General features: G+C 55.4%; 1 protein-coding gene across 2 annotated transcripts in view; it reads left to right on the top strand.

Moving 5' to 3' along the window:
* PREX1 (phosphatidylinositol-3,4,5-trisphosphate dependent Rac exchange factor 1) overlaps positions 1–24,694 on the top strand; it is a 185,708-nt gene that overhangs the window by 158,602 nt on the left and 2,412 nt on the right. For both annotated transcript variants that reach the window (XM_042980207.1, XM_042980208.1), the window contains 16 exons: positions 2,644–2,831; positions 3,100–3,258; positions 3,919–4,129; positions 4,558–4,834; positions 7,250–7,456; positions 8,699–8,787; positions 10,070–10,152; positions 10,272–10,362; positions 12,637–12,765; positions 14,440–14,481; positions 15,531–15,751; positions 18,182–18,281; positions 19,919–20,062; positions 20,161–20,275; positions 21,984–22,050; positions 23,343–23,515. In XM_042980207.1, the coding sequence (XP_042836141.1) occupies positions 2,644–2,831; positions 3,100–3,258; positions 3,919–4,129; positions 4,558–4,834; positions 7,250–7,456; positions 8,699–8,787; positions 10,070–10,152; positions 10,272–10,362; positions 12,637–12,765; positions 14,440–14,481; positions 15,531–15,751; positions 18,182–18,281; positions 19,919–20,062; positions 20,161–20,275; positions 21,984–22,050; positions 23,343–23,515 (2,296 nt within the window). The remainder of the gene's footprint in view (positions 1–2,643; positions 2,832–3,099; positions 3,259–3,918; positions 4,130–4,557; positions 4,835–7,249; positions 7,457–8,698; positions 8,788–10,069; positions 10,153–10,271; positions 10,363–12,636; positions 12,766–14,439; positions 14,482–15,530; positions 15,752–18,181; positions 18,282–19,918; positions 20,063–20,160; positions 20,276–21,983; positions 22,051–23,342; positions 23,516–24,694) is intronic.

Consider the following 24,694-nt stretch of genomic DNA (forward strand, 5'->3'; position numbering starts at 1 on the left):
CCGTTGGCTCGTATCACATTCTGATTGCAGCTTTCACAAAGTACCACAAACCTGTGGCTTAGAACATGCGTTTGTCGTTTCAGTTACTGGAGGCCAGAGGTCCAAAGTGAGTCTCGCCGGGCCATCTGTCAGGTGTCAGCAGAGCTGTGTTCCTTTCTGGGGCTCTGGGCGGGGGAATTCATTTACTCGCCTCTTTCAGTTTCTAGAAGCTGCCTGCAGGCCTTGGCACGTGGTCCTTTCCTCTATCCTCAGAGCCGGCGATGTTGGTCTGAGTCCCCCTCACTCTGCCCTCTCTGTAATTCTGACTTTTCTGCCTCCATATCCACTTAGGGGCCTTGTGGGCACGGCGGGATCATCTGGATTTTGCCTCATGGTAAAGTCAGTTGTTTAGCAAACTTAATTCCATCTGCAGCCGTGGCCCCCTCGCCATGTAACAGCATACCTCCGGGCTCCGGGGGTTAGGACACGGGCATCTTTCAGGGGCCAGTATTCTGTCTGCCCCAGGTTCCCATCTTTATCTCTCTAGCCCAGCCTCAGCCCTGGACTCCAGACCTGTCTTTCTGCCAGCTGTCCCTGGGATGCCCATCAGGCACTGTGCCCTTAGCATGGGCCACCTTGAATTCCCACCCTTCCCCTGAAGCCTGGTTCTCCCCTAAGCGTCCTACCCCAGCCTTCCAGATTCTAAGGCCCCAAACTTTGGAGTACGCCCTGACTCTTTTCTTTCTCCTCCCTCCCTCCGCCTTGATTTGTTGCCCTACCTTCTTCCTGCATCGAGAATCTGACTGCTTCCGACTGTCTCCATCGCTGCCAGGCATAAGCCACCATGGTTTCTCACCAGGACTCCCGCAGTAGCCTGCTTGCTCTTCTCCCTGTCCTCCCTTACTTCTCCTCCTGCGGGCTCTTCTCAAAAAACAGAACAGAACCTTCCAGTGGCTCCTCCCAGGCAAAGATCAAGTTCTTCCTCCAGCTCCAGCCTGGCCTTCCAGCTGGGCCTCTCGGCACTTTGCCTCTTGCCCTCTCTACTCCATTCACGCCAGCTTCTTGCTCTTAAATACCAAATGTACTCCTGCCCCAGGGCCTTTGCACTTACGGTTCTCCCTGGCTATAGAATGTTCTCCTCCAGAGTACTTCTTACCTCATGCTCTTCACCTCTCTCAACTCGGCTCACATGTCACCTCCTCAGGGGGTGTCTGGTGTTTTCGCTACTAGAGAGCAGAAGATCCACGAGGGCAGGGGTTTTGTTTATTTTCTGCCTTGCCGTATCCTCCGAGCCTAGAACTGTGCCTGGCACATAGTAGGCACCCTACGAATATTTAGTTTGAATAATAACGCATTCTCTCCAGTTGCTTCTTTGGACTCTGCCCTGTACTTCTGCTGGGCTGGGGGCAGAGGCTATGGGAAGAGTAGGGGGTTTGGATGCCTCTGTGTCTGACGGCTGTGGGCTCCCTGCTGGTACGTTCAGGGACAGCAAAGAACCAGGGTTTATGGGGTCGTTCGGGGAGCCATCCCCCTACTGCTGAAGCACACGCAGCCTGGCGGAGGGATCCTAGAGGGGACAGGCTGACGGGGAGGGAGGAGGGGCCAGCTGGCAGCTCCCAGCCTGGTGTATGCCCTCTGAGAGGAAAGGGCTGTGGGCTTTCTTCCCCAGCATGTGGGGGATCCCTGATAATGATGGCAAAGCGTGCCAAGGGGAGCTGACCATGTCTCCTCTCCTTTTCAACAAGCAGGAGCACCTGCTACATGCCATACCCGGTTCTGGGAGCTGGGGACACACGAGTGAGCAAGGTGGGCCGGGTTTCTGTCCTCGTGGTGCTGACACGAGGGGAAACAGACGGGGGACAGAAAAACTGACGGGCGGGCGGTGCCATAATACAAGTGTGAGGGGGTAAGACACATGTGTTGAGAGGTGCTCTTTGGAGTGGGTGGAAAGGAAAGCAGTCCTGTCCATTTGTGCCTGCTTCCTTGTCTAGATATGTCACTACCTAACTGTGTGGCCTCTGAAGAATCACTTAGACTCTCCGGGCCCAGGTCAATCAGGACTGAAACCGGTCTACCTAAAAACATTGGCTCAGCAAACTGAGAAGGGAGTAGGGTCAAGGAAGCTTCAGGTCCGGCTCGATCCAGTTTTACGTACAGTCTCATGAAAAGTCTCTCTGTTTTTGTCCAGTTCTCAGCTGCGCTCCCTCTGTGTTGGTTTCTCTTTTACATGCTGTTTTCTGCGTGCGATGGTTCTGGCAGCTTGGAATCCAGTCGAAAAAGAGGATGTTCCCTTCTCTTTGTAGATCCGACCAAAGTCCCAGATTTGACTTTCATTGGCCTAGCTTGGGTCACATGCTCATTCCTGAACCAACCCTTACGAGTAGGGGACGTTGAATCGCTGATCGCCCAGGCCTGTGCGTGGGAGGAAGGGTGTGGTTAGGGCTTCCCTCTCCTGAGCCACGTAGACTGGGAATGGGGCACAAAGGCGGGTTCCTAGGACAAGGGGTGAACGGCAGCAGGCTGGCGAGAGTGAGCAGAGCAGCAGCTCGGGCTTCATCGTCCCGTGTGTCCGACGATGACAAACGTTTGTGGTGCGGGGTCGGGGGAGGGCTGGCTGGGGGGTAGTTCCCCCTCCTCAGGGTCGCCGGTCCCTTTGGCTTCCAGCCTTCCCCCTGCTGTCCCTGGGTCCCCAGCTGAGCCTGCATGAGGACAGCCCTGTGGTCAGCCTGACGGTGGATAACGGATACCTGGAGCATGGCGTGGTGTACGAGTACGTGAGCACTGCAGGCATCAAGTGCCACGTGCTGGAGAAGATCGTGGAGCCCCGCGGCTGCTTCGGGCTCACTGCCAAGGTCTCGCTGGGCGCTGCCCTGCCCCGGGGGGCGGGGCGGAGCGCCTCATTCCCCTTTCCTCCAAGTTCGCCTGGGGCCCCGCATTGTCGTCTCTGCTCCCCCGCCTGGTAGCTGTGGGACTTAGGAGGGTGGTTCTTCCCTCTTGAGTTAGCTTACTCATCTGCAAAGTGGGCGAGTAATAGACTCCGTCTCCCAGGGCTATGACAAGGCAAGTGCTTAAGAGCCTCCGTGGTGCACGCTGAGTGCTCAGTGGTTCGTGTTTGTGCAGATCCTCAAGGCCTTCGCTGCAGATGACAGTGTCTTTGTGCAGAACTGCGGGCGGCTCGTGGCCCTGAGCAACATTAAGACCATGTCCCACTACGAGTTCCGCAACATCTGTGACACCAAGCTGGAGAGCATCGGCCAGAGGATCGCCTGCTACCAGGAGGTACCTGCGCCCCGCAGGGTCTCAGCCTGGGCTGTAACCCAACTCAGACTAAGCGAACAGGAGCATCTATCGGTTTCTGTTACTCACTGAAAAGTCCGGAGGTGAATTTCAGGCAAGGTTGTTTCCCGGCGCTCAGACAGATACCGCACCGTCACAAGAGTGTGGCCTCTCTCCTCGTGCCTTTACTTTCCCGTGTTGGCTTCACCCTCGGGGCAGGCCCTTCTCGCGTGGTGGCAAAACGGTCCCCAGGAGCTCTCACCTCAGCCACCCCAGTAGAAAAGGAATTCGATGGGAACTCTTACTGGCTTGGCTTGGGTCCCTTGCCTACCCCTGTACCAACCACTTCAGGGACGGGAAGCCTTATCTGCCCCTCACAGACTGTGGACTGGGGGGAGATGGTTCCTCAAGGGTAGCTCAGGGCAGCTAAAATGAAGGAATGAATGTGGGTAGGTATGCGAAGGCCTCAGATTTCTCCACACCTTCCTTGACATCTGGATGCGGTGAAAGGCAGTGTAAGGGAATCCGCTTTTCCACTTGAAGCTGTTGGCGTTTTGTCCAGTTTCTGAATGTCTGGGCCGGGCTAGGATCGAGTGGGTGCTGGGGGTGGGCCGGAATTCCCAGGCCCCTGAATCATGACCCTGTACCCCCCACCTTTCTCAGTTTGCAGCCCAGCTGAAGAACAGGGTCAGCCCACCCTTCAAGCAGGCTCCCCTGGAACCCCATCCACTGTGTGGCCTGGACTTCTGCCCCACCAATTGCCATGTCAACCTCATGGAAGTGTCCTACCCCAAGACCACTCCCTCAGTTGGCAGGTCCTTCAGTATCCGTTTTGGTCGTAAACCCTCCCTCATCGGCCTTGACCCAGAGCAAGGTAACCTCACGTCTCTGTTAGGGGTTGTGTTCAGATCTATAGACACATAAACAGAAACCCGTCTGGAGGCCAGCAGTCTGGGACTGCGATGGTGGCTCCACAGTCATCAGGGACCCAAGTTCCTTCTACCCCACCATCTGTACATGTGGTTTCCATCCTGAAGGATGCCTTATATTATAAAGTAGCTGCTGGAGTACCAGCCATCACGTCTGTAATTCCAGTCAGGAAAAGTATCCTGGTACTTAAAAGCATATTAGCACCAAACTGAAACTTTCTTCTCCAAGTGATCTGATGGATTAAAGGAATATTTAGCAGGAAATTTTTCTCCCTCATTGGGATTCTTGAAATAGGTTTGTGTGTCTCTGTCAGAGGGGTTTACAGGTGCCTGGAGGCTCTTTCCAAGTGAGCCCTCCCTCCCTCCACTGTAGGCCACCTGAACCCCATGTCCTACACCCAACACTGTATCACCACCATGGCTGCCCCATCCTGGAAGTGCCTGCCTGCTGTGGATGGGGACCCCCAACACCAGGGTCTCAACGACAGCGGCTTCGGGCCAGCCGACGGAACCCCGGGCCAGGAGGACCGGGGCCTGAGCTTCTTACTGAAGCAGGAGGACCGGGAGACCCAGGATGCGTACCTGCAGCTCTTTACCAAACTGGACGTAGCACTGAAGGAAATGAAGCAGTATGTCACCCAGATCAACAGGTGAGCCCGGCCCCGAGGGAAGAGGGCAGGGAGCCTGGAGTCAGGGTTCGCCGGCTCAGCAGCATCGACGTTGTGGGCGAGAGAACCGTAGCGGGGGGCGGTGGGGGACGTTACAGGCTATTCGGCGATGCCCCTGGTCTCTGTTCACGAAGATGCTCACAGCACGCCTGTTTCACGGCTGTGACAACCAAACGTGTTCTCAGACGTTGCCAAATGCCCCTTGGGGGGGCAGACCTCCCTACCCACCCTGTGTGGCCTGGACTTCTGCCCCACCAGTTGCCGCCTTGGTCCCCCCCCCACCCCGCCCCGCCATTGAGAGCCGCTGCTCTAATAAAATAATGGATGTGGGCAGCAGTCGTTAGTAGAGGCTGGCACTATTTGGAGAAAGGCTTTGGGGGAACTTTATACTTTTGACACGGCAGAAAGAGAGACAGCTGGACGCGCCTCTTTTGGCGTTAATGCCCCGGGACACCCCATGGAAATGCACTGTCGTCCCATCGACATCTAGATCTCACTACTCAGTGACAGGACGTGGGGGATAGAGGATGGTGGGGTGGTGTTTTGGAGATGCGGGTGGCCAGATCCATAGGGTGGGTGATTCTAGACAAGTGACCCAGTGTCTTTAACACATAAATGGTGGCGGTGGGGGGGGAGCGGGTACAGGGAGGAAGAGGAGGAGAGACTTGAGACACACGTCAGCCAGACAGTGTCTGGACCCGGTCGGGATTCTGTTTTTAGCACACCACCTGTGAAGAGACGCTATCGGGGACATTTGAATGTGGATGGTACTAGATGGTGTTAAGGAATTAGAAATTCTGTTAGGTTCAGTGATAGTCTGGTTGTGCTTAGAAAAGGGTTTCTCAGCCTTGACACTGTTCACATCTCGGGCCAGATTATTCTTTTCGTGGGGCTGTTCCGTGTGCTGTAAAATATTTAGGGGCATCCCTGCTCTGTACGCATTGGAGGCCAATAGTGCCCCCACCCTTGTCCCCCACTTCACTTGTGACAAATAGAAACGTTTCTGGACATTGCTAAATGTTTGCCCTTCAGGAAGGATGCCAAATTGTTACATGTTTCCGAGGGGTGGGGGGTAGTTGAGAACGTTGCTTTAAAAGAAAGTCCTTCTGTGTTAGAGACGCATATGGAAGTATTTATGGGGGAAATTATATGACACCTTAGATTTACTTTAAATACTCCAGCGAAAGCAAAAGCCGTGGGAAAGACTGAGGAAACAAAGGTGGCCCCTGAGTTGCCATTGTCACGGCTAGCCGCTGGGTACCTGGGTTTATCGTACTGTTCCTCCAGCTTTTGTGTATGTTGGAAATCGTCCATGATAAAGGAAAAAGAGCGTAGGGTCTGGAGATAGGAGGCACGGGTTTGAATCCTGGCCCCGTCACTTAATAGCCGTGTGACTTAGTCACTTAACCTCTCTGAACCTCGGTTTCCTCACCTGTAACATGGGGCTATTCATAATACTGGCCTTAATTGACTTGGAGTAGGATTATATCAGCCAGGGTTTAATGATCACTTGCAAGGTGCCAGAGGCTTTTCTAAGCTTGTTACATATTTTAAGTCCCTTAATCTTTACAGCAGCACATAGATACTGACGTTACTCCATTCTACAGATGAGGAAATTGAGTCTCAGGTGAAATAGTCGCCTTAGGTCTCTGAGCTACGAAATGGTCCTGGAGCCTGATTTAAAACCGTATGCTCTTAACCATTATATTCTGTGCCAGAGACTGACAGACTATGGCCTGTGGGCCAAATCTAGCCCAGCCCACTCCTTGTTATTTATTTATTCATTCATTCATTCATTCGTTCATTCATTCATTCATTTAAATGTTGATTTAGTTTTGAGAGAGAGAGGGAATCTTGAGGCAGGCTCCAGGCTCCGAGCTGTCAGCACAGAGCCCAGTGTGGTGCTCGGACTCACGAGCATGAGATCACGAGCTGAGCCAACATTAGACGCTTCACCGACTGAGCCACCAGGCACCCCACTGCTCTTTTTTTTGAATAAAGTTTTATTGGAATGCAGCCGTACCCATTTGTTTGCGTCTCGTCTGTGGCGCTTTCCCACCAAAGCAGCAGAGTTGAGTCGAAGAGGTTGGCTCTCTGGGCCTTTCATGCTCAGTTTCCCAGTCCTGTTCTGGGCTCTTGAGCCTTCTCTGGCTTCCCCATGGAAGATAAAGACCGCCCCCCGCCCGCCGTATCTCACGCCCCCTGCAGGCCGGGCAGTGGATGTGTATCTGCAGAGTTACTGGCGGGATTTTCAGGGAAGGGGTGGGAAGCAGTTGATGGCTCTCTGTGCTTAGGGTCAAAGGTGAGGCCAGAGGTCAGGGCCTTACCTGGGGCCTCCGTGGAGGCAGGTGAGGCCGTGGGCCTGCGCCCTTAGGCTTACATCCTTCGCCCCAACAGGTTGCTGTCCACCATCACAGAGCCCCCCTCCAGGGGCTCTTGTGATCCCCCTGTAGCTGAGGAGGCCTCATCCCCCCCGCTGGTCAGCGAGGAGAGCGAGATGGACAGGGCCGACCACGGGGGCATCAAGAAGGTTTGCTTCAAGGTGTCTGAGGAAGATCAGGAGGACTCAGGCCATGACACCATGAGCTACCGCGACTCCTACAGGTGGGGACAGCCGTGGGCATCGTGGGGGGACCGCGTGGGGTGTGATGTGCACTGATCCGTGGGAAGTCGGAATCGGCGGGACATTCGCCAGGAAGCGGTGGGAGAGGGCACGGTTCTCACCCGTTCGGTTCTGGGGGGGGCCATCCCTGACACCCCTTTTGGCTCTCCTCCCCGAGGCCAGCGTCTCAGGGCCTGGCCCCCCGGGGTCTCCGTCCATCTGTTCTGCCTCCGTTCTGCTCTGCGCTTGTTGACAGAATGTGGGCAAAGAAAACGTCAAAGTCTGCGGTGTGTTTTAAAACTCAACGTGAGACATATGGTTTCTGCAATAAACACCGTTTATTTTTACTTGATCCAAGGAGGGAGATACTAGTTGTTTTTTTTTTTTCCCCCTCCTAACTCTGAGAGAATCCAAATGGTTTTTCTACTGGTGAAGTTATACCCAGATCAGCAGTCCTAATTAGAGGGTTAAGTAAGACTGCAAACTTAGTTTCCTATCATAAGCCGTACAGCGGGAAAATGGAATTTCTTACCTCGTGCGAACGAGCACTGTGGTCTCCAGTGAAAGGTTGTGTAACGATTGGCCGTTGAGAGGAAAGTGGAATCTTAGAGGTGCTTCAGAAGACACAGAACCGGTGGGATTTCCCCAGAAAACCCTTCGCCTCCGTCCTCGTTCATATTCTTTCCGTCTCCAGGGATCCACTGGTTGTGTTTCTGCCTAACTGGGCACTTTGTGTCCCTGGAGCCTCATGTCCATTGTCCAGGATTTTCATTCTTACGTTTTTGGGTCCTCTGGTTTGTTCCTTTAGTTGTCAAACAGGTGAAGGAAAGAATTCAGGACTGTGGTTTTTCATTTCCCGGTATCTTCTGAGCTCCTGGGATTCTCTCTGCCCTCGCGAGGTTGTAGCTGGGCTGGGGAGGGGACGTGGAGCTGCGTGGGCCAGGTGTGGCACCTGCAGGGGTGTCCAGGGACAAGCCTGTCCCACGGGAGGAGTGACAGACGTGGCATACAGATGGACACGATTCCCCGTCCTCCTGCTGTTGCTATGTTTTTGTGCTGGGGCCTACACGTGTTTCCCCACCGTCAGACACGGAAAACCCACCAGAACGGTCTTCCCCGGCTCTGGCACCGGTGGTCGAGGGGCCCAGGGTTTTGTTTACACTCTGGCAAGTGGGTTCGGGGAGACGGGACCAGAAGGTGTGATCTGGAGGGTGACTCCGCCCTTCCTCTCTGCTCCTCTGCAGTGAATGTAACAGCAACCGGGACTCTGTCCTGTCCTACACCAGCGTGAGAAGTAACAGCTCCTACCTGGGCAGTGACGAGATGGGGTCTGGTGAGTGCAGTGCTCCAGGGGAGCGATCTCTCCGCCGGGATTTTGTTTTGTTTTATTTTATTAGATTTCATATTATTTTGCATAGCGTGGTAGTGTATTTCCTTCCATTCCCTTAGCCAGCATCTGTTTATTGAGCACCTATTGGGTTCTGGGACATCCACAGTGAATGGAAAGACAAAGACCCTAGTGCCCCTGGAGCAGACGTTCTCCATGAATGTCACAGACACAGAACGCATGAAACATTCATGATGCAGTGACAGATTATGATGGCCTCTCTGAGGTCACTCAAGTAGGGTGACCTGATGGTCTCCATAGAAATGACACATGCTCAAACCAACCTTTCAAATGACCCACAAAAGGTTCATCAAAAGAAGTGCATGGAAGTAAGTTAGAGGCACCCCCCCCCCCCCAGAAGTGACCATCAATGGTATTTGGAGATCATCAGTGAGCACGTATTTCTTCACACATGGACAGGTGGATGGATGGCCGGATGGACACACACACATAAATAATAGTTTATAGGTTAGATGAGACTGTACTCAGAGCTTTTGCCGAAAGACTGAAGGTCGTTTTTATTTTAGTTCATCTTCGCCCTCACGATTTTTATTTTGTGAACAGGTCACACACCCATCTGGTTCCTATTTCAGAAGGCACCAGAGGGTGGGTGATGACAAGGCTCTCTCCCGTCCTTGTCACCCGGCCCCTGGTTCCCAGTCTCCCACTGTCCCTGCTGTTTTCTGTGCTCTTCCGGAGCTGGTCTATGCACAAAAGTTTAATTTTAATTATACTTGAGCTTAACAGAAGAAGAAAAAAAAGAAGCTCAAGTAAATTTGACGATATTGCTGAACTTGAGATAAATGTTTCATCACATAAGATGTTTAGCCGCAGAAAGTGTCCCTGGGGAGGTTTTAGGCGGGAGCTTGCATGTGGCAGCTGGTTTAACTGAAGCAGCCGGGGGATGAATCCGGGGACTTGGGATCCACTTCCTTTGGTCTGGCCCCCTGTCTCCTTCTCTGCAGAACAGAATAACAGCAGTGGCTTGTTGCCGTTGTGTGATACTGATACTTGAGTTGCTATTGTCTGTTTTGCAGATGAAGAAACTGAGGCTCAGAGAGGTCAAGTGAGTTGCCCAGTGCCACACAGCCAGGATCTGAGTCTACCAGACTCCAAACCCGCCTTGGGTTTTGGAGCTCTGCTGCTATACCGCCTTCTTGGCAAAGCGGTTGGAAAGGTGTGGATGGGGCGGGAATGGTTGACGGCCACGGCTTCTTCCTTCTTCCAGGAGACGAGCTGCCCTGTGACATGCGGATCCCGTCAGACAAGCAGGACAAGCTTCACGGTTGTCTGGAGCATCTCTTTAACCAGGTAGGACCTTTGTCCCACCCCTGGCCTGACCTTGGGTTCCTCCCATCACCCCTAGTGAGGACAGATAAGCCAGGAGCTGGGGCAGGGGCCGGACTGACCCGGAACTTCCTGCCTCCCAGGTGGACTCCATCCACACACTCCTCAAGGGGCCAGTCATGAGCAGAGCTTTTGAAGAGACCAAGCATTTCCCCATGGACCACAGCCTGCAAGGTGAGCAGAGAGGAGCCCCTGGGCTGGGAAGGGTGTCTGGCACCGAACAGGGAGACCACGTGCTGCGGGGGCGGGACACCTGGGTCAGAGTCCCCGCTTCGTCCCTCTCCTGCCCCCTGGCTCTGAACCTTCAGCAGGCTCAGCCCCTGGGCCACATCCACCACAGCCTGCTTTGTTTTTGTGAGCTGCGCATGACTTTTTGTTTTGTTTTTAACGAAGAGTTGTAAAAATAAAGACAGAGACTGTGTGTAACAGAGACCGTATGCCTCGCAAAGCCTGAAACGGTTCCTTTCTGGCTCTTGGCAGAAAAAGTTTGCGGACCCCTGGGCTGGTCCCTGAGCCTCTCTGGGCCTCCACCTGCCCATTCGTAACATGAGGGGAAGGACTGGTGCAGTTTGCCATGCTTCACGCACCCAGTCCCCACCTGCATCATCTTAGACCGTGCTCACAGATCCTACCTACACGTTCACAATTTTAAACACCATACTGTCTTTATTATTATTGACATGCATTTTTTGGAAAAGTATTTCCCTTTTATTTATTTTTAAAAATGTTTGTTTATTTTTGAGACCGAGAGTGTGCAGGGGAGGGACAGACGGGGGGAGAGAATCGCAAGCAGGATCCGTGCTGTCGGCACAGAGCCCGGTGTGGGTTCGAACTCACGAACCCTGAGACCATGACCTGAGCCGGAATCATGAGTCGGGTGCTTAACCTACTGAGCCACCCAGGCATCCCAAGTATTTCCCTTTTAAAAATTTAATTTTGGGGGCACCTGGGTGGCTCAGTCGGTTAAGCGTCCGACTTCGGCTCAGGTCATGATCTCACAGTCCATGAGTTCGAGCCCCGCATCGGGCTCTGTGCTGACGGCTCAGAGCCTGGAGCCTGCTTCGGATTCCGTGTCTCCCTCTCTCTCTGCCCCTCCCCTGCTCATGCCCTGTCTCTCTCTGTCTCAAAAATAAATAAAAACATTAAAAAAATTTTTTTTTAATTTAATTTTTAAGGAACTTACCTAAACTCTATGTGTGGAAGACCAGTATAACATGCCATAAAGTAGTGATTACCATAATGCTAAACCCGATGGAAGCATCAACCAAAAATGTGATTAAACTGTCATTAGTCACTGAGGCCTGCCCACAGCTCTTTGTTCTTCCGTGAGAGGGGTCGGTGAGTTGAAGGAGTGGTGAGGATTTACCAGCACCAAATTGGCAGTTTATTCTTGAAACGATTGAGAGAAAAGGACTCGACATTTATGTCCTCACATCAGCCTCTCCTCCTGTTTACTCACCTACCCATCCATCTCTGTACCTACTTACCCACTCGTCCTTATACCCACCCACCCACTGTCCATTCGTTTGTCTAGCCAGCCAGCCACTCATCTACATGTCCGCTCCCCTACTCACCATGCATCCATCCATCCATCCATCCATCCATCCATCCATCCATCCATGCGTCCACTAGCTAATTCCCAAGAACCAGCTTGTGCCAGGCCTTGCGTTGGGTGCTCAAGACCCTGAGATGAATGTGACAGTGCCCCTGACCTGAAGGAGCTCCTGGTTGAGTGCAGGACATAGGAAAAGAAGCAGACGGTTGCTCCTAAGTAAAAGTAGGAAGCGGTGAGGCGGTGCCCTAGCTCCCCTGCCCCTCCTTCTGCCTCATGATCACCTCTGATGAGCCTCAAAAAGCAGAAATGTCACATTGAGAGAAACCACTAAGATCTCAAGAAATCTGAGACTTCATAGCAGGGAAGAGGCCAAGGGACAGAGGCCCGGCCTTTGAATAGCCCTGCTGGGGCCGGGTTCAAATCCCATCTCTGTCGTTACCCAGCTGTGGGACTCCAGGCAAGTCGGTCTGTGAGGGCTTCCCACTCTCTGTATGGAAAAGGGTAGACCAGGTTATAACTCGTGTGCCAGCTCGACTGGCTGTGGCTGCAAGGAGGCTGTACCTGAGAATTGTTCTGTGTCTATGTCCAGGCTTGGGAGAAAAGGATGCAGTGATTGATTTGTAATGTCTGCATTGGATTGGTGACAGCTGTGAGGAGCTGCAGGCTCGGATGAGCAGGAAGAAGTGCTGAGGTGGATTAGTGATGTCTGCCACGAGTGCAGCACTATGAATCGTAGCACACTCACCATGGATTTGCCTTCCGTGGACCAGTTAATTCCCAAGGGTCCTGCAGGCATCCTTGACTTAGGATTCTGAGCTTTGGAATCTGGTGACGGGACGGAGGCCTTTGTGCCATCGTTCTTCAATGCTACCTCTGTCCCTTTCGTGCCCCAGAGTTCAAACAGAAAGAAGAGTGTACAATTCGCGGCCGGAGCTTGATCCAGATCAGCATCCAGGAGGACCCCTGGAACCTCCCCAACTCCATCAAGACCCTGGTGGACAACATTCAGAGATATGTGGAAGGTTGGTTGGGCGGGGAAAGTTGTTTTGTGGCCTTCAGTTCTGAACGTGGTGAACGCAGAAAGGTCAGGAGTGAGTCAGTCTCCGTGTCCCATGTCTGTCCATGCCCAGGGGAACGAGAAGAGTGGGTGCCCCTTTCTCGGCTGAGTATCCTGGCACTGGGCCTCGTGCGCACTTGACCCGGGAGCTGCGGGTCCTGGGTGCCCCAGGCTTCCTTGCACAGTTAGGAGGCCGAGAAGGCTGAACTGGTTTTCTTCTCGGCCTCCAAAAGCGTGGCTTCCTTTTATTTGTTATTGAGGTCACAAGCTAGGGGCCCACAGGTAGGTTTAGATGCTACAGCGTTAAAAAATGTGAATTTACTGCCAGCATTCATAATCTGAGATCTCACATGAAAGTCTAGAATTCCCTCTTGCACCATCAGAAGATCTGGCAGTCAGGGCCTGCAGTCCCACAGTCACGCACGGCTAGAGACGAGGGGCGCAGGGGGTCATTCACCACACTCCCTGCGGCCTGGTGTCTGCCTCACGCGTCGGACCTCACCTCTCTGGCCCTCGGCAGCGTTTCAGCCTGGGCCTCCTGGATTGGAGGGACCCCAGGACGGCAGGAGGTGCTAGGCCTCAGGGCCGCCGCCCCCAGGAACAGCAGCCTTTGAGTTGGACGTTGGCGTTGGCCCCGAGCTGGCCTGTTTTCCCAACCGTAATCGGTTAGCAGCGTGGACTCTCCACTCGGGGCTCTGTGGTCTCAGCACAGTCTTAGACTTCTCTGTGCCTCAGTGCCTTCATATGTAAAATGGGCTCATGGTGCCTCCTCCCTCACGTGTTGTCTTGAGAATTAAGTGTCACTACAGATAAGGTGCTTCGTTCAGCACGTGGTGCACGGTGAGTCCCCAGGGGATGAATGTCTCTGTGGCTGCTGCTGTTCTCACCACGCCAGCCAGGTGCCCTGGGCCTCTCCAGGACAGAAAGTATCTTTCTTCTTCTTCTTTTTTTTTTTTTAACGTTTTTATTTACTTATTTTGCGAGAGACAGAGACCTCATGAGTGGGGGAGGGGCAGAGCGAGAGGGGGAGAGAGAGAGAATCCCAAGCAGGCTCTGAGCTGCTAGTGTAGACGTGGGACTTGAACTCACAAAACTGTGAGATCGTGACCTGAGCCGAAACCGAGTCGGACGCTTCACTGACTGAGCCACCCGGGTGCCCCGGGACAGAAGGTATCTTAAGAGGCCAACTCTGAAGGCCTTTCTGGTTTTTCTTGTAAGCCCCCTCTGGGCCTGAGAGCCTCTTTCTGAAGGAAAGAGAGGATGACGTTATTTCTGTCTCTGGAAGGCCTGAGCTTTGTCCGGGCACGTGCAGGGCCCTAAATGTGCCTAAGTGGCCAAGGAGGCACCTGTGTGTAGGCACACATGTGAGTTGTGTGCCCACGTGCGTGTCCCAGGCTCCTGGGCTGGGCCCACAAGTTGGAGGGGCTGGTTTCGGCCTCTTTCTGGTGGGCACGTGTAGACAGGTGCAGCTGCCGGTTGGGGTTCCGTCCCCTGGGTGTCTGGGGTTTCTGGAATCCATTCGACACAAGCTTCTTTAGCACCCAGGGCTTTACCGCAGAGGGTCCGAGCACCGGGGCTGTGGGGAGCGCCCTTCTGCCGACTCCTCTCAGCCCGTCCTTGCTCTGCCCTCTCCTTCCAGATGGGAAAAACCAGCTGCTCCTGGCCTTGCTGAAATGCACAGGTGAGGGCTTTGGAGGGGCGACGTCTGCGTGTCCGGGAGAGGCCGTCCTGGCAGGAGTGATCTTGCCCTCGGCGCAGGGAGGCCTCTTCTGCCGGCCCGTGTTGGCTTTCCCATGGTTGTCAGGGCCTGCACGGGGGAAAAGCAACTTCGTGGCCCCTAGCGCCTCTCAGAACCACGGAGACCTCACGTCGTCTTCTTGCGCCCAGGCGACAAGCCTCAGGGCCCTGGAGCCGGCGGCCCTGTCTCTGGCCATATCCCGGGCCTGGTTGGATCTGGATGAGGACACGGGATGGAGGGTGATGAGTAGGGAGGCTCCTTGTCCGTAGCGCCCTCAGCCCCAGCCTGGGAGTCCCTACCCGGCAGACAGTGGGGAGGAGGAGGGGGCAGGATGGGGTGGGGGGGGGCGGACTGGTTGGAGGTGTTCTCTGTCCCTCCCTTCTTTCCAGAAAGTCTCAGCCAAAGGGCAGCTACAATGGGGTCTAGGTAAAAATTGGTCCCTGAAACCCAGTTGGCAGAAGCCAGTGATCAAAAAGGGTCTTTTCCAGAAGATTGGGATCCCGCACAACTGGTTGATCGAAACTGGCCAGTTCTGCCAACCATGTCCAGAGCAGGGGCAGGGTGGGGGGCGGCGGGAAGGAAGAAGGCGTTCTGCTCAGAAACAGAGAACGTGCTCAACTGCCTTTCTTGAAACATGGCTCTTGGTGGCAATGCTTGGTGTCACTGTCGTTCTCAGGGCAGAGAAATCCCCGACACGCGGGGTGAGGGTTTTGGGAAAGCCTTAAGAAAAAGTTGTGTGTTTTTTTTTTTGAAGAGACAGGTGGATGGATCATTGAGCTAATTGAGTTTTTTGGCCAGTTGGCCTGCTCTTCAGAGAACTGGGTTCTGTGACGTTGGCGTTTTTTGCCGGGATTAATTAACTTCTGGGAGGCTGGGCCCCGAGGGGGGCGCTGGCGGGGGTCGGTTCTGGGCCCCCGGGCCTTGGGACGGGAGCCTGCTGACGGCCCGGGAGCGCCCAGCCCAGCGGGGCCCCCGCCCTGCCCTCTCCCCAGACACGGATTTGCAGCTGCGCAGGGACGCCGTCTTCTGCCAGGCCCTGGTGGCCGCCGTGTGCACCTTCTCTGAGCAGCTGCTGGCGGCCCTCAGCTACCGCTACAACAACAACGGCGAGTACGAGGAGAGCAGCCGGGACGCCAGCCGCAAGTGGCTGGAGCAGGTGGCGGCCACCGGAGTCCTGCTGCACTGCCAGTCCCTGCTGTCGCCGGCTGCCGTGGTGAGTGAGGGGGGCGAGGCGGCGCCTTCCGGAACTTGGTACAGGAGAGCTCTCGCTTGCTGCCCCGGGCTCTCGCGCACCTCGCCGTGCGTTCGGCACTCATTGGGCCCCTACTGTGTGCCACCGTTACGGGCGCTGGGCATCCAGCAGCGAACAAAACCGTGCCCTTGTAGTCGAGAATCTTAAATCCTGGTGGGGGAGGGGCAGACGTAACTAAGTGAGATGAACGATACGGACCAGTGGTCCTCGATTAACCAGGGCAAGTGTACCTCCTGGGAGACACTTGGTGACGTCTGGAGGTATTTTAGGTTGTCAGAACTGAGGGAAGAGGTGGGTACTTCTGGCGTCCGGGCTTGGGGATGCTGCTCAACCTTCTACAGTGCTTAGGATGCCCCTCCCCAACAGATAACCTGGCCCTAAATGTCAGCAGCGCCACCTCTGTGTGTGATGATAAAGGCTAAGGAGAAAAACACGGAAGGGGGCAGGAAGGTGGCCAGTGAAGCCCTCACTGACAAAGTGACCTCTGACTAAGAATCGAAGGAGGCGGGGGAGTGAGCCATGAGGATATGGGGAGGAAGCTTCCAGGCAGTGAAGAACAGGAGGTGCAAAGGCCCTGAGGCAAGAGCTTGCGTGCAGTGTCTGAGGAACAGGGTGCCCAGTATGGCTGGAGCAGAGGGAACCGGGGGAGGGTGGGGGAAGGGGGTCCTGAGAATTAACTGCGACAGACTGTGCAGGGTCTTCCAGGCTGTGGTAGGGGCTTTGGCTGTTCCTGGGTGGCTGTGAGCCCCGGGAGGGTTTTGAGCAGAGGACAGACCCGGGTCTGGCGTCTACGCTTAATGAATCGCCCATGCTGCTGGGTGGGGATGAGACTATGGAAGGGCAAGAATGGAAACGGGGAGGTCGGAGAGCCTGCTTTTGGAAGAGTCCGGGTGAGATTCCCTGGTGCAGACAGCATCTCATTTAACCCTTGCGGTGGCCGAGGTGGGTCCTTTACCATCCACATCTCAAGGATGAGAACGCGAGGTCCAGGGAGTCAGCTTTGAACTCTGGGAGTCTGACTCTGAGCCCGGTTAACCCCTAGGCCACCCTGCTTTCTTTGCATCTTCCCTTTTATCCCTGACTCCCCTGTCTGTCCACTGCCAGGGCTCGGAATCAGCCCCAAGGAGGCAGAGCCAAGTTCTCAGCCTTTGGGGGTGCCAGTGTCCGGAGCTGACACCCCCAGCAATGCGGCCCACAGTGGCACTTGCTCTGTGCTGTTTGCTCCTCCTCGCCGTGTGCCCTCGGCTGAGCACCCCCCCCCCCCCCCCCCCACCTCTGCAGCTCTGAGCCTCCTGGGCATTGTCCCAGGCTGGGCTGGAAAGTGTGGCCAAGGCGCGCCCTCTGCTGGCCAGTGTTGCATGCAAATGTCTGCCTGGCCTGAGATCTACTCACATTTGGTTCCCGAAAGCACCCCTGGCGGGACCGAAAGGCAGCTGGGACAGCCAGCCCTCACTTTCCTCTTCTCAGATGAGGACATGGGGCCCAGTGCATTAATTCATCAGTCACCATGATGTGCCAGGCTCTGGGCTGGGTACTGCGGGTCTGAAGCTAACCGAAGGGAGATGGAGAGGAGAGTTCTACAGAAGTTGTGGAAGCGACTGGGTTTCTTTGGGTTCAGGGGTCAGAGCCAGCTTCTCTAGGGAGGGGATGTTTGAGCCGAGACCTGGGTACCGAGACAGCAGTGGGCTGGGTGGTCTGAGGAAGTGTTCTGGGCAGAGGGAACAGCATGTGCCAAGGCTCTGAGCAGGCTGGGTATGGTTTGGGAGATCAGGCTGGCCACGTCTGTAGGGCTTGGGACTATTCGGGGAGCAGAGAGAGGGTTCAGAGGCTCTCCCCGCCTCTCCAGGTTATCCATGCCCTGTGCTGGGGGGCGAGGGTGGCAGAAGGAGACCTGCAAAGAGGTTGGTGTTGTCCTTGTACTGGGGGCATTGGGGGGGGTGGGGAGCGGTGGGTGGGCCAGCAGAGTGTTCTGGTGGCTGAGCTGGTGGGGGCTTGGTGATCTGTGTAGGGTGAGGGGAGAGAGATGTTGAGAAGTCCTTAAAGGTTGGGGGCTTGGTCCCCTGGGCCAATGCTGGTGTGCTTCGCCAAAGTGGGCCTGTTGGAGGAAGGTGGGCAGGAAAATGGGGACTTTTGTTGGGCGTGTTAGGCTTGAAATGGCTAAGATGGATCGGTGCACATTAGAACGTAGATGGGTTCTGACCACGGGAGGTACAGGATAAGCCTAGAGCAAACGCAATTTCACGTCCAGCCCTGGACAGCCCAGCGCAGGACCCTGTGCCTGGTAGGCACGCAGCCTGGTGTGTTGACTAGAGTTGAATCACAGAATCTCGAAGTGAAATCTCAGGATAGGGGTGGCATCTGAGACCCCTCCACCCTGTCTCCCTTCTACAGAAGGAGGAACGGACCATGCTGGAGGACATCTGGGTGACCCTGTCAGAGCTGGACAATGTCACCTTTTCCTTTAAACAGATGGATGAGAACTACGTGGCCAGTGAGTGATTCATAACGTCCCTACTGTGAGAGTTGGGGTTCTGGGATGGAGGTGACTGCTCTGGGGCCACCCTGCTACCAGGGCAGCTGCCCAAGGTTAAACCAGATCTGGACTTTCAAACCTCTTGCTCCCAACATGAGTCCCAAAGCCGAACCTTGGGGCATGTATGGAAAGAGGGGTTTCGTTTTGTATAAACCCAGTCATCTCCAACAGTTCTCGGAATAACAGCCAATACCCAATTCTTATTAAAATTCTGCCCTAGAGATACTTCTTTGGAGTGAAGACTTCTTAAGATTTTCTAAGGGTTTATACCATAATTTTTTCCCTGACTTTCTCCCTCCCTCCTTCCCACCTACTCTTTCACCTGCACATCCATCCATCCATCCATCCATCCATCCATCCATCCATCCATCCCATTCACCCATTTACCTGTCCACCCACCCACCCATCCAGACAGTCCATCCATCCCATCCATCCATCCATCCATCCCATCCATCCATTCACCCATATCCATCCATCCATATCCACCCATCCACTCATCCACCCATCCATCCACCCATCCATCCATCCATCCTTCCATCCATCCCATCCACCACCCATCTGTGGATCCATCCATTCACCCATCGATGAATCCATGCATCCATCCACCCAATCCATCCATTCACCCATATTCATCCATCCATATCCATCCATATCCATCCATCCATCCATCCATCCATCCATCCATCCCTCCATCCCATCCTCCCATCTGTCTGTCCACTCACACACCCAACCAGCCAGCCAGCCCATCCATCCACCCATTCATCCAATCCATCCATCCATCTACCCATCCACACATCCATCCATGCCATCTACCTATCCATCTGCCCATCTACCCACCCACCCATCCATCCATCTATTTGTCCACACATCCATCCATCCATCCATCCATCCATCCATCCATCCATCCATGAATCAATTTCCACCTCCTTGGGGCTGATGTCATCCTGTTCAAAATGCACAGACCGGAGTCTAGATGGACAGCAAGTGTCTTCTGAGGTACCAACTGGAATTGACTGGCAGTGGCTGCCTGTCCACAGGCAGAGTTGGGCTCAGGGGCAACTGTTGACTGGTTAGTGATTTTTGCAGGATGGGGTGTGAATGCCATAATTTTGCCACTCCTGCCATAAACTCTTCCTTATGGGTGTAAATAAGATGCAGGTCCTGTTCGAGGGTAGGTCTTGCCAGGTAGAGGCCCTGGGCTCCCAGGTCAGGGGTACAAGGAGTGCGGTGAAGCTCCGGGGACCCTGGCCGCTCCCCAGCGGGGCAGAACCCACGCCAGGTCTAAGAACGAAGCGGTGGAAACCAGGACCTGCGGAAGGAGGCGGAAAGAAGTCAGAGGCTCCTCTCCTGTGTGTGGGAGGGCGGGGCTGTCCGAGGCCAGCGCTGGAGGGAGGGCAGGGAGGGCTGACCAGTGCTCTAGGGCCGGCAGGCAGGGAGGTCCCAGGATGCCTCCCCGAAGGTGGGAGCCAGGAGATTCCGAGGCTACTCTGTGGAGGTGGTAAGAGTGGGGACGCCACTCTGCCCGGCGAAAGTAGAGCGGGGCTCCCCCCAGGCCCAGGGAGTGAGCCGCCCTGTCCCACTGTGCCCTCCCACAGACACCAACGTCTTCCACCACATCGAGGGCAGCCGGCAGGCGCTGAAGGTCGTCTTCTTCCTCGACAGCTACCATTTCTCCAAGCTGCCCTCCCGCTTGGAGGGCGGAGGCAGCCTGAGGCTGCACACCGTGCTGTTCACGAAGGGTGAGTTGTGGGGTGCCGGGTGGGGCCCGGCGGGGGGAGCCGAGGCCTCTGAGCACGCCGGGACCCGGCCACCTGCTCTTCTGCTTTTTCCTTCATAGCTCTGGAGAATGTGGAGGGGCCACCCCCTCCAGACAGCCAGGCTGTGGAAGATTTGCAGCAGGAGATCAACGCCCAGTCCCTGGAGAAGGTTCAGCAGTATTACCGTAAGCTCAGGTAGGTATCTGCCTGGGCTGCGTGCTGGGGACAGGAGTCTGGGCACTGCCGTGGCAGGGCAGGCATTAGCACGTAAGGCACCGGGCGGGTCCCCAGTGTGGGAGCGCACAAAACACCCTTTCTTAAGCACCTGCTGTCTGCTAGGCCCTCTGTGTACACGGGCTGTGCAGATTCTCCCAGAAGTCACAGGAGGCCACTCTAGCCACTTCACAGATGAGGAGACTGAGGCCCCGAGAACATACCCAGCTTGCTCAAGGTCGCACTGGTAGACAGTGGCTGAGCTGAGCTTTGAACTGGGTCTGTTTCCCTTCAAAGCAGATTCTTCCAATTGAGAGGAGCTGTGTATTCCGTTCTGTGTGGGGTGGGAGTTGGAACAGGGGTCCTGGCCTTCTTGAGCCTGGGAGGAAGGAGGGTGAGCCCCAGGGCCTTGGTCCTGCTCAAAAGAAACCCCCAGAGAGAAGCGGAGAGCAGGGGCCACATCTGCCAGAAGGAAGCTTCCGGCCCAGGGAGGCAGCTCTCACCACCACCCCTCTGGCCCGGCTCCTTCCTAATTCTGCCTCACCTTCTTCCCCTGTGGAGAAGGTAGATTGAAAATCAGGAGATCGGGATTTACTGTCTCGGGGCCCAGCTTCACCATCTGGAGATGGGAGAGTGACGCTTTCGTTTGCTTGTTCAGGGAAAACATCCAGCTGTATTATTACAACTGGTGTCTCTTTGGATTGGTCAATGCCATCAGTCCGTCTTGTGCCATTTGTTGAATATATATATATTTTTTAATGTTTATTTTTGAGAGAGAGAGAGAAAGAGTGCGCGTGCAAGCACAGGAGGGACAGAGAGAGAGGGAGACACAGAATCTGAAGCAGGCTCTAGGCTCCGAGCTGTCAGCACAGAGCCTGACTCGGGGCTCAAAACCACTTAACTGTGAGATCATGACCTGAGCCCAAGTTGGACACGCAAACGTCTGAGCCACCCAGGCGCCCCCATTTGTTGAATATTTGAAACATTGCCTCCAAGAGCATTCCCATATCCATCCCTTCCTTTATTCAGCACGCATTAATCGAGAGCTTTTGTGGGCCGGGCTCTGTTCTGGATGCCTCCTCAGGAGACAGCAGTGGCCAAACAAATCCTGTTCTTCACGGAGCACAGATTCTAGAGCAGCAGTTGCCCTGCGTTGTCAATAAAGTTTTATTAGCACACAGCCACGTTCCTTTGCGTCTGTACTGTCCGTGGCTGCTTCTGGGTTACAGCAGCAGATCTGAGCAGCATCTTGATGGAGACAGTCTGGTCCACACAGCCTGAAACACTTACTGTTCTGACCCATCACAGAAAAAACTTGGCTGAGCCCTGCTTCTAGAGGGCGAGAGGGGCAATAAACCAGTAAACGAAGAGCACTGTAATGTGCTAAGTGATGAGAAGTGCTCAGAGGAGAGACTCAGTAGGACAAGGGGATAGACGGTAGGGAGGCAGGGTGCTGATTGTGACAGCAGGCAGGGAGAGGTGGCATTTGAGGAGTGCCTGTCAGGGTGTGGGGGGGGAGTATGCAGGAGGCCCCTGTTGTCCCCACCCCCCACTGCTGGAGGAGCAGGTGGCCGGACGGGGAGAACCGTGCAAGGCGCTCCCAGTGTGAGTCTTTGGGGGAACAGAGGGGCAGCGGCCGCAGTAGGGTAGGGGCCCCGCCCTCACCGCCACCCCCATCTTTCTCTCTCAGGGCATTTTACCTGGAACGGTCTAACCTGCCTACGGATGCCAGCACGACGGCGGTGAAGATAGACCAGGTGTGCCCCCCTTCCCTCACCCTGCTGCGGAGCTTGGGCCGGGCTGCGGGCTGCTGTCAGGGTCAAGGTGCAGCAGATGGGGCCAGGGGTCCCAGCCCAGCACGAATCCTGGCAGAGAAGCCCCTGAGGCCTCTGTAGTCCCCCCTCCAGGGATATCCCTCCCGGGAGAACTCCTTCCCCGTTCTAGGAGTTCCAGCTTCCTCCCCACCCACCTCGGAATTCCTTAGATGTTTCTCCCCCTGCTGGCATGGGTGCACCTGTGCCTGTCTTCTCTCCCTTGTTTACCCAAGCATGTCTCTGCAGCAGCCGCCCCCACCAGATGTGGCCGTGTGGTGGTCTTTTTGTTTGATTGAAATTTGTTGCCAGCATTTAAAATTTTTTTTTAATGTTTATTTATTTTTGAGACACAGAGAGAGAGAGAGAGACAGAGCATGAACAGGGGAGGGGCAGAGAGACAGGGAGACACAGAATCTGAGGCAGGCTCCAGGCTCTCTGAACTGTCAGCCCAGAGCCCAACACGGGGCTTGAACCCACGAACCGTGAGATCATGACCTGAGCTGAAGTCGGACGCTTAACCGATTGAGCCACCCAGGCGCCCCTATTGCCAGCACTTCAAAATCAAAAGCTTTCCAGTGAAATGGAGGCTTCTAGCTTTTCTTGAGAAATGGAGAGATCTGGCTGTGTGCGGCCCACATTCCCACGTGTCACAGTTGCCCTTCCGAGGGCGTGTGCTCCAGGCCTTCTGCCCACGTCCCAGGCGCAGGCAGACCTCGAATTTGACGGCACTTGTGGGGTACTGGCCTCGGGACTGGAGGCTGGGGGCTCCCAGAGAAGTTGGTGGGCACGGCCCTCTGGGAGTTCGTGGTCTGGCTGGCAGAATATTAAGATGACACAGAGAGAACTGGCAAACCACCATTTTGTGCCTGCGCAGGTGATGGAGGGAAGGTCCTTCCCGGGAAGGCTCTGTTGGGAGAGGACAGGAGAGGGCACTTCTTTCCGGCTTAGTTAGGGGCATATTGGGGCAGGTGGAAAGAATTAGGTAGGAAGGCTAGGCTGGAAATGTAGTGTAAACACTGAATACCAGCTTGCGGGGCAATGGGGAGCCACAGATGGTCCTTGAGCAGGAGTCATGGAAGGTTAACCGGGCTGTAACCCCCGGAGAGGTGAGCCGGGAGGACAGCTCCAATAACAGAGCCGGGCAAGAGGGAAATGATGGGGAGCAAGGCTGGTGGGGGCCTTCTCTCAATGCCCTGGGGTCTGTGTGTGTGTGTGTGTGTGTGCGTGCCTCACAGCTGATACGCCCCATCAATGCCCTGGATGAGCTCTGCCGCCTCATGAAGTCCTTCGTCCACCCTAAACCTGGTGCCAGTGGGAGCCTGGGCGCCGGCCTCATCCCCATCTCCTCGGAGCTCTGCTACCGCCTGGGCGCTTGCCAGATTGCCATGTGTGGCACAGGCATGCAGAGGTGAGCTGCTGTGACCCTGGAGTTGGGGGGGCGGGGGGGGCGGGGTGCTGGACGGGCTTCCGGGAGCGAGGAGGCAGGCGGCCGGGGGGCTGAATCCTGGTTCTGGCCGTGCTTGTTGAGCCCAGCCACAGCCTTGGCCCTCCCTCTCGGCCTCAGTCTGGACAGCGGGACTGCAGGGCTGCGTGGTCCTAGGTGCCCTGCTCTGGTTCTCTGTGCTCGGTGTGAATGAGCACCTGTGCAGGGTGGTTCTGCCTGACCATCCGTTCGCCATTAACGCGCTGGTCTTCGCTGGGGCGGAGCTGGCCTCCGTGCCTCGTGGACACTCCCCCACTTTCTGCCCGTTGTCCCTGTTCCTTGTCCCCAGGGGTGGGAGTCACCTTCTCTGAGACACTCCCTGACCTCCCAGTTTAAAACCGCACCCTCTGCCCCCCACCCCCCTTCCCCTCCCCTCCTCCTCCCCTCAGCAGCCCCACCACCATCCCACACGCTGGGAGCTTGGCTTATGTGCCAGTTTACGCCCAGTCACCCCCCCAGTGTCGGCCGGCTCTGTGAGGGCAGGAACTTGTCTCGCTTCTCTGCCCTAGCCTGGCACTGAGCAGCACCTGGCACACAGCAGGTGCTCAATAAATGCTCGTCGCGAGTGCTTGCTGTGTACTGGGCAGCACCGTTGTCAATGGATTAACTCATTTCCTCTTTGTAGCAAGCTGGTGTGATACGGCCTCTTCCAGGGGTTCTCAGTCGAGGGCGGTTTTGCCCCCCAGGGGACACCTGGCACCGTGTCCCGATGCGAGGAGGGCACTGTTGGCGTCTAGTGGTCAGAGGCAGGACAGCCCCCCACGTCCCCCGGTCCGAAGGTCAATAGTACCTCGATACTGGTCTGCCCCTGTCTCGCGGTTGAGGAAGCCGGTCTGGAGAAGGCGGCTTACCTGCTGAAGGCCACAGAGTGATTGTGTGGCTGAGCTTTGAGTGCAGGGGGTCTGGCTGCAGTGCCCACGTTCTAGACTTGTTCAGAACAGACGTGAGGGACGAACGGATACGTCCTGTCGACAAGTTGGGAGGCCAAGCGATTAAGGGAATCACTTCAGTTGTGTCCCCCAACAAGTGTTTATTCACCAAGGTCCTCTTCTGAGCTGGCCGTTGGGAGTGTCAGAGAACAAAACAGGCGAAAGGAAGCTGACG

The sequence above is a fragment of the Panthera tigris genome, chromosome A3, assembly GCF_018350195.1.
Source record: "Panthera tigris isolate Pti1 chromosome A3, P.tigris_Pti1_mat1.1, whole genome shotgun sequence".
Lineage (NCBI taxonomy): Eukaryota > Metazoa > Chordata > Mammalia > Carnivora > Felidae > Panthera > Panthera tigris.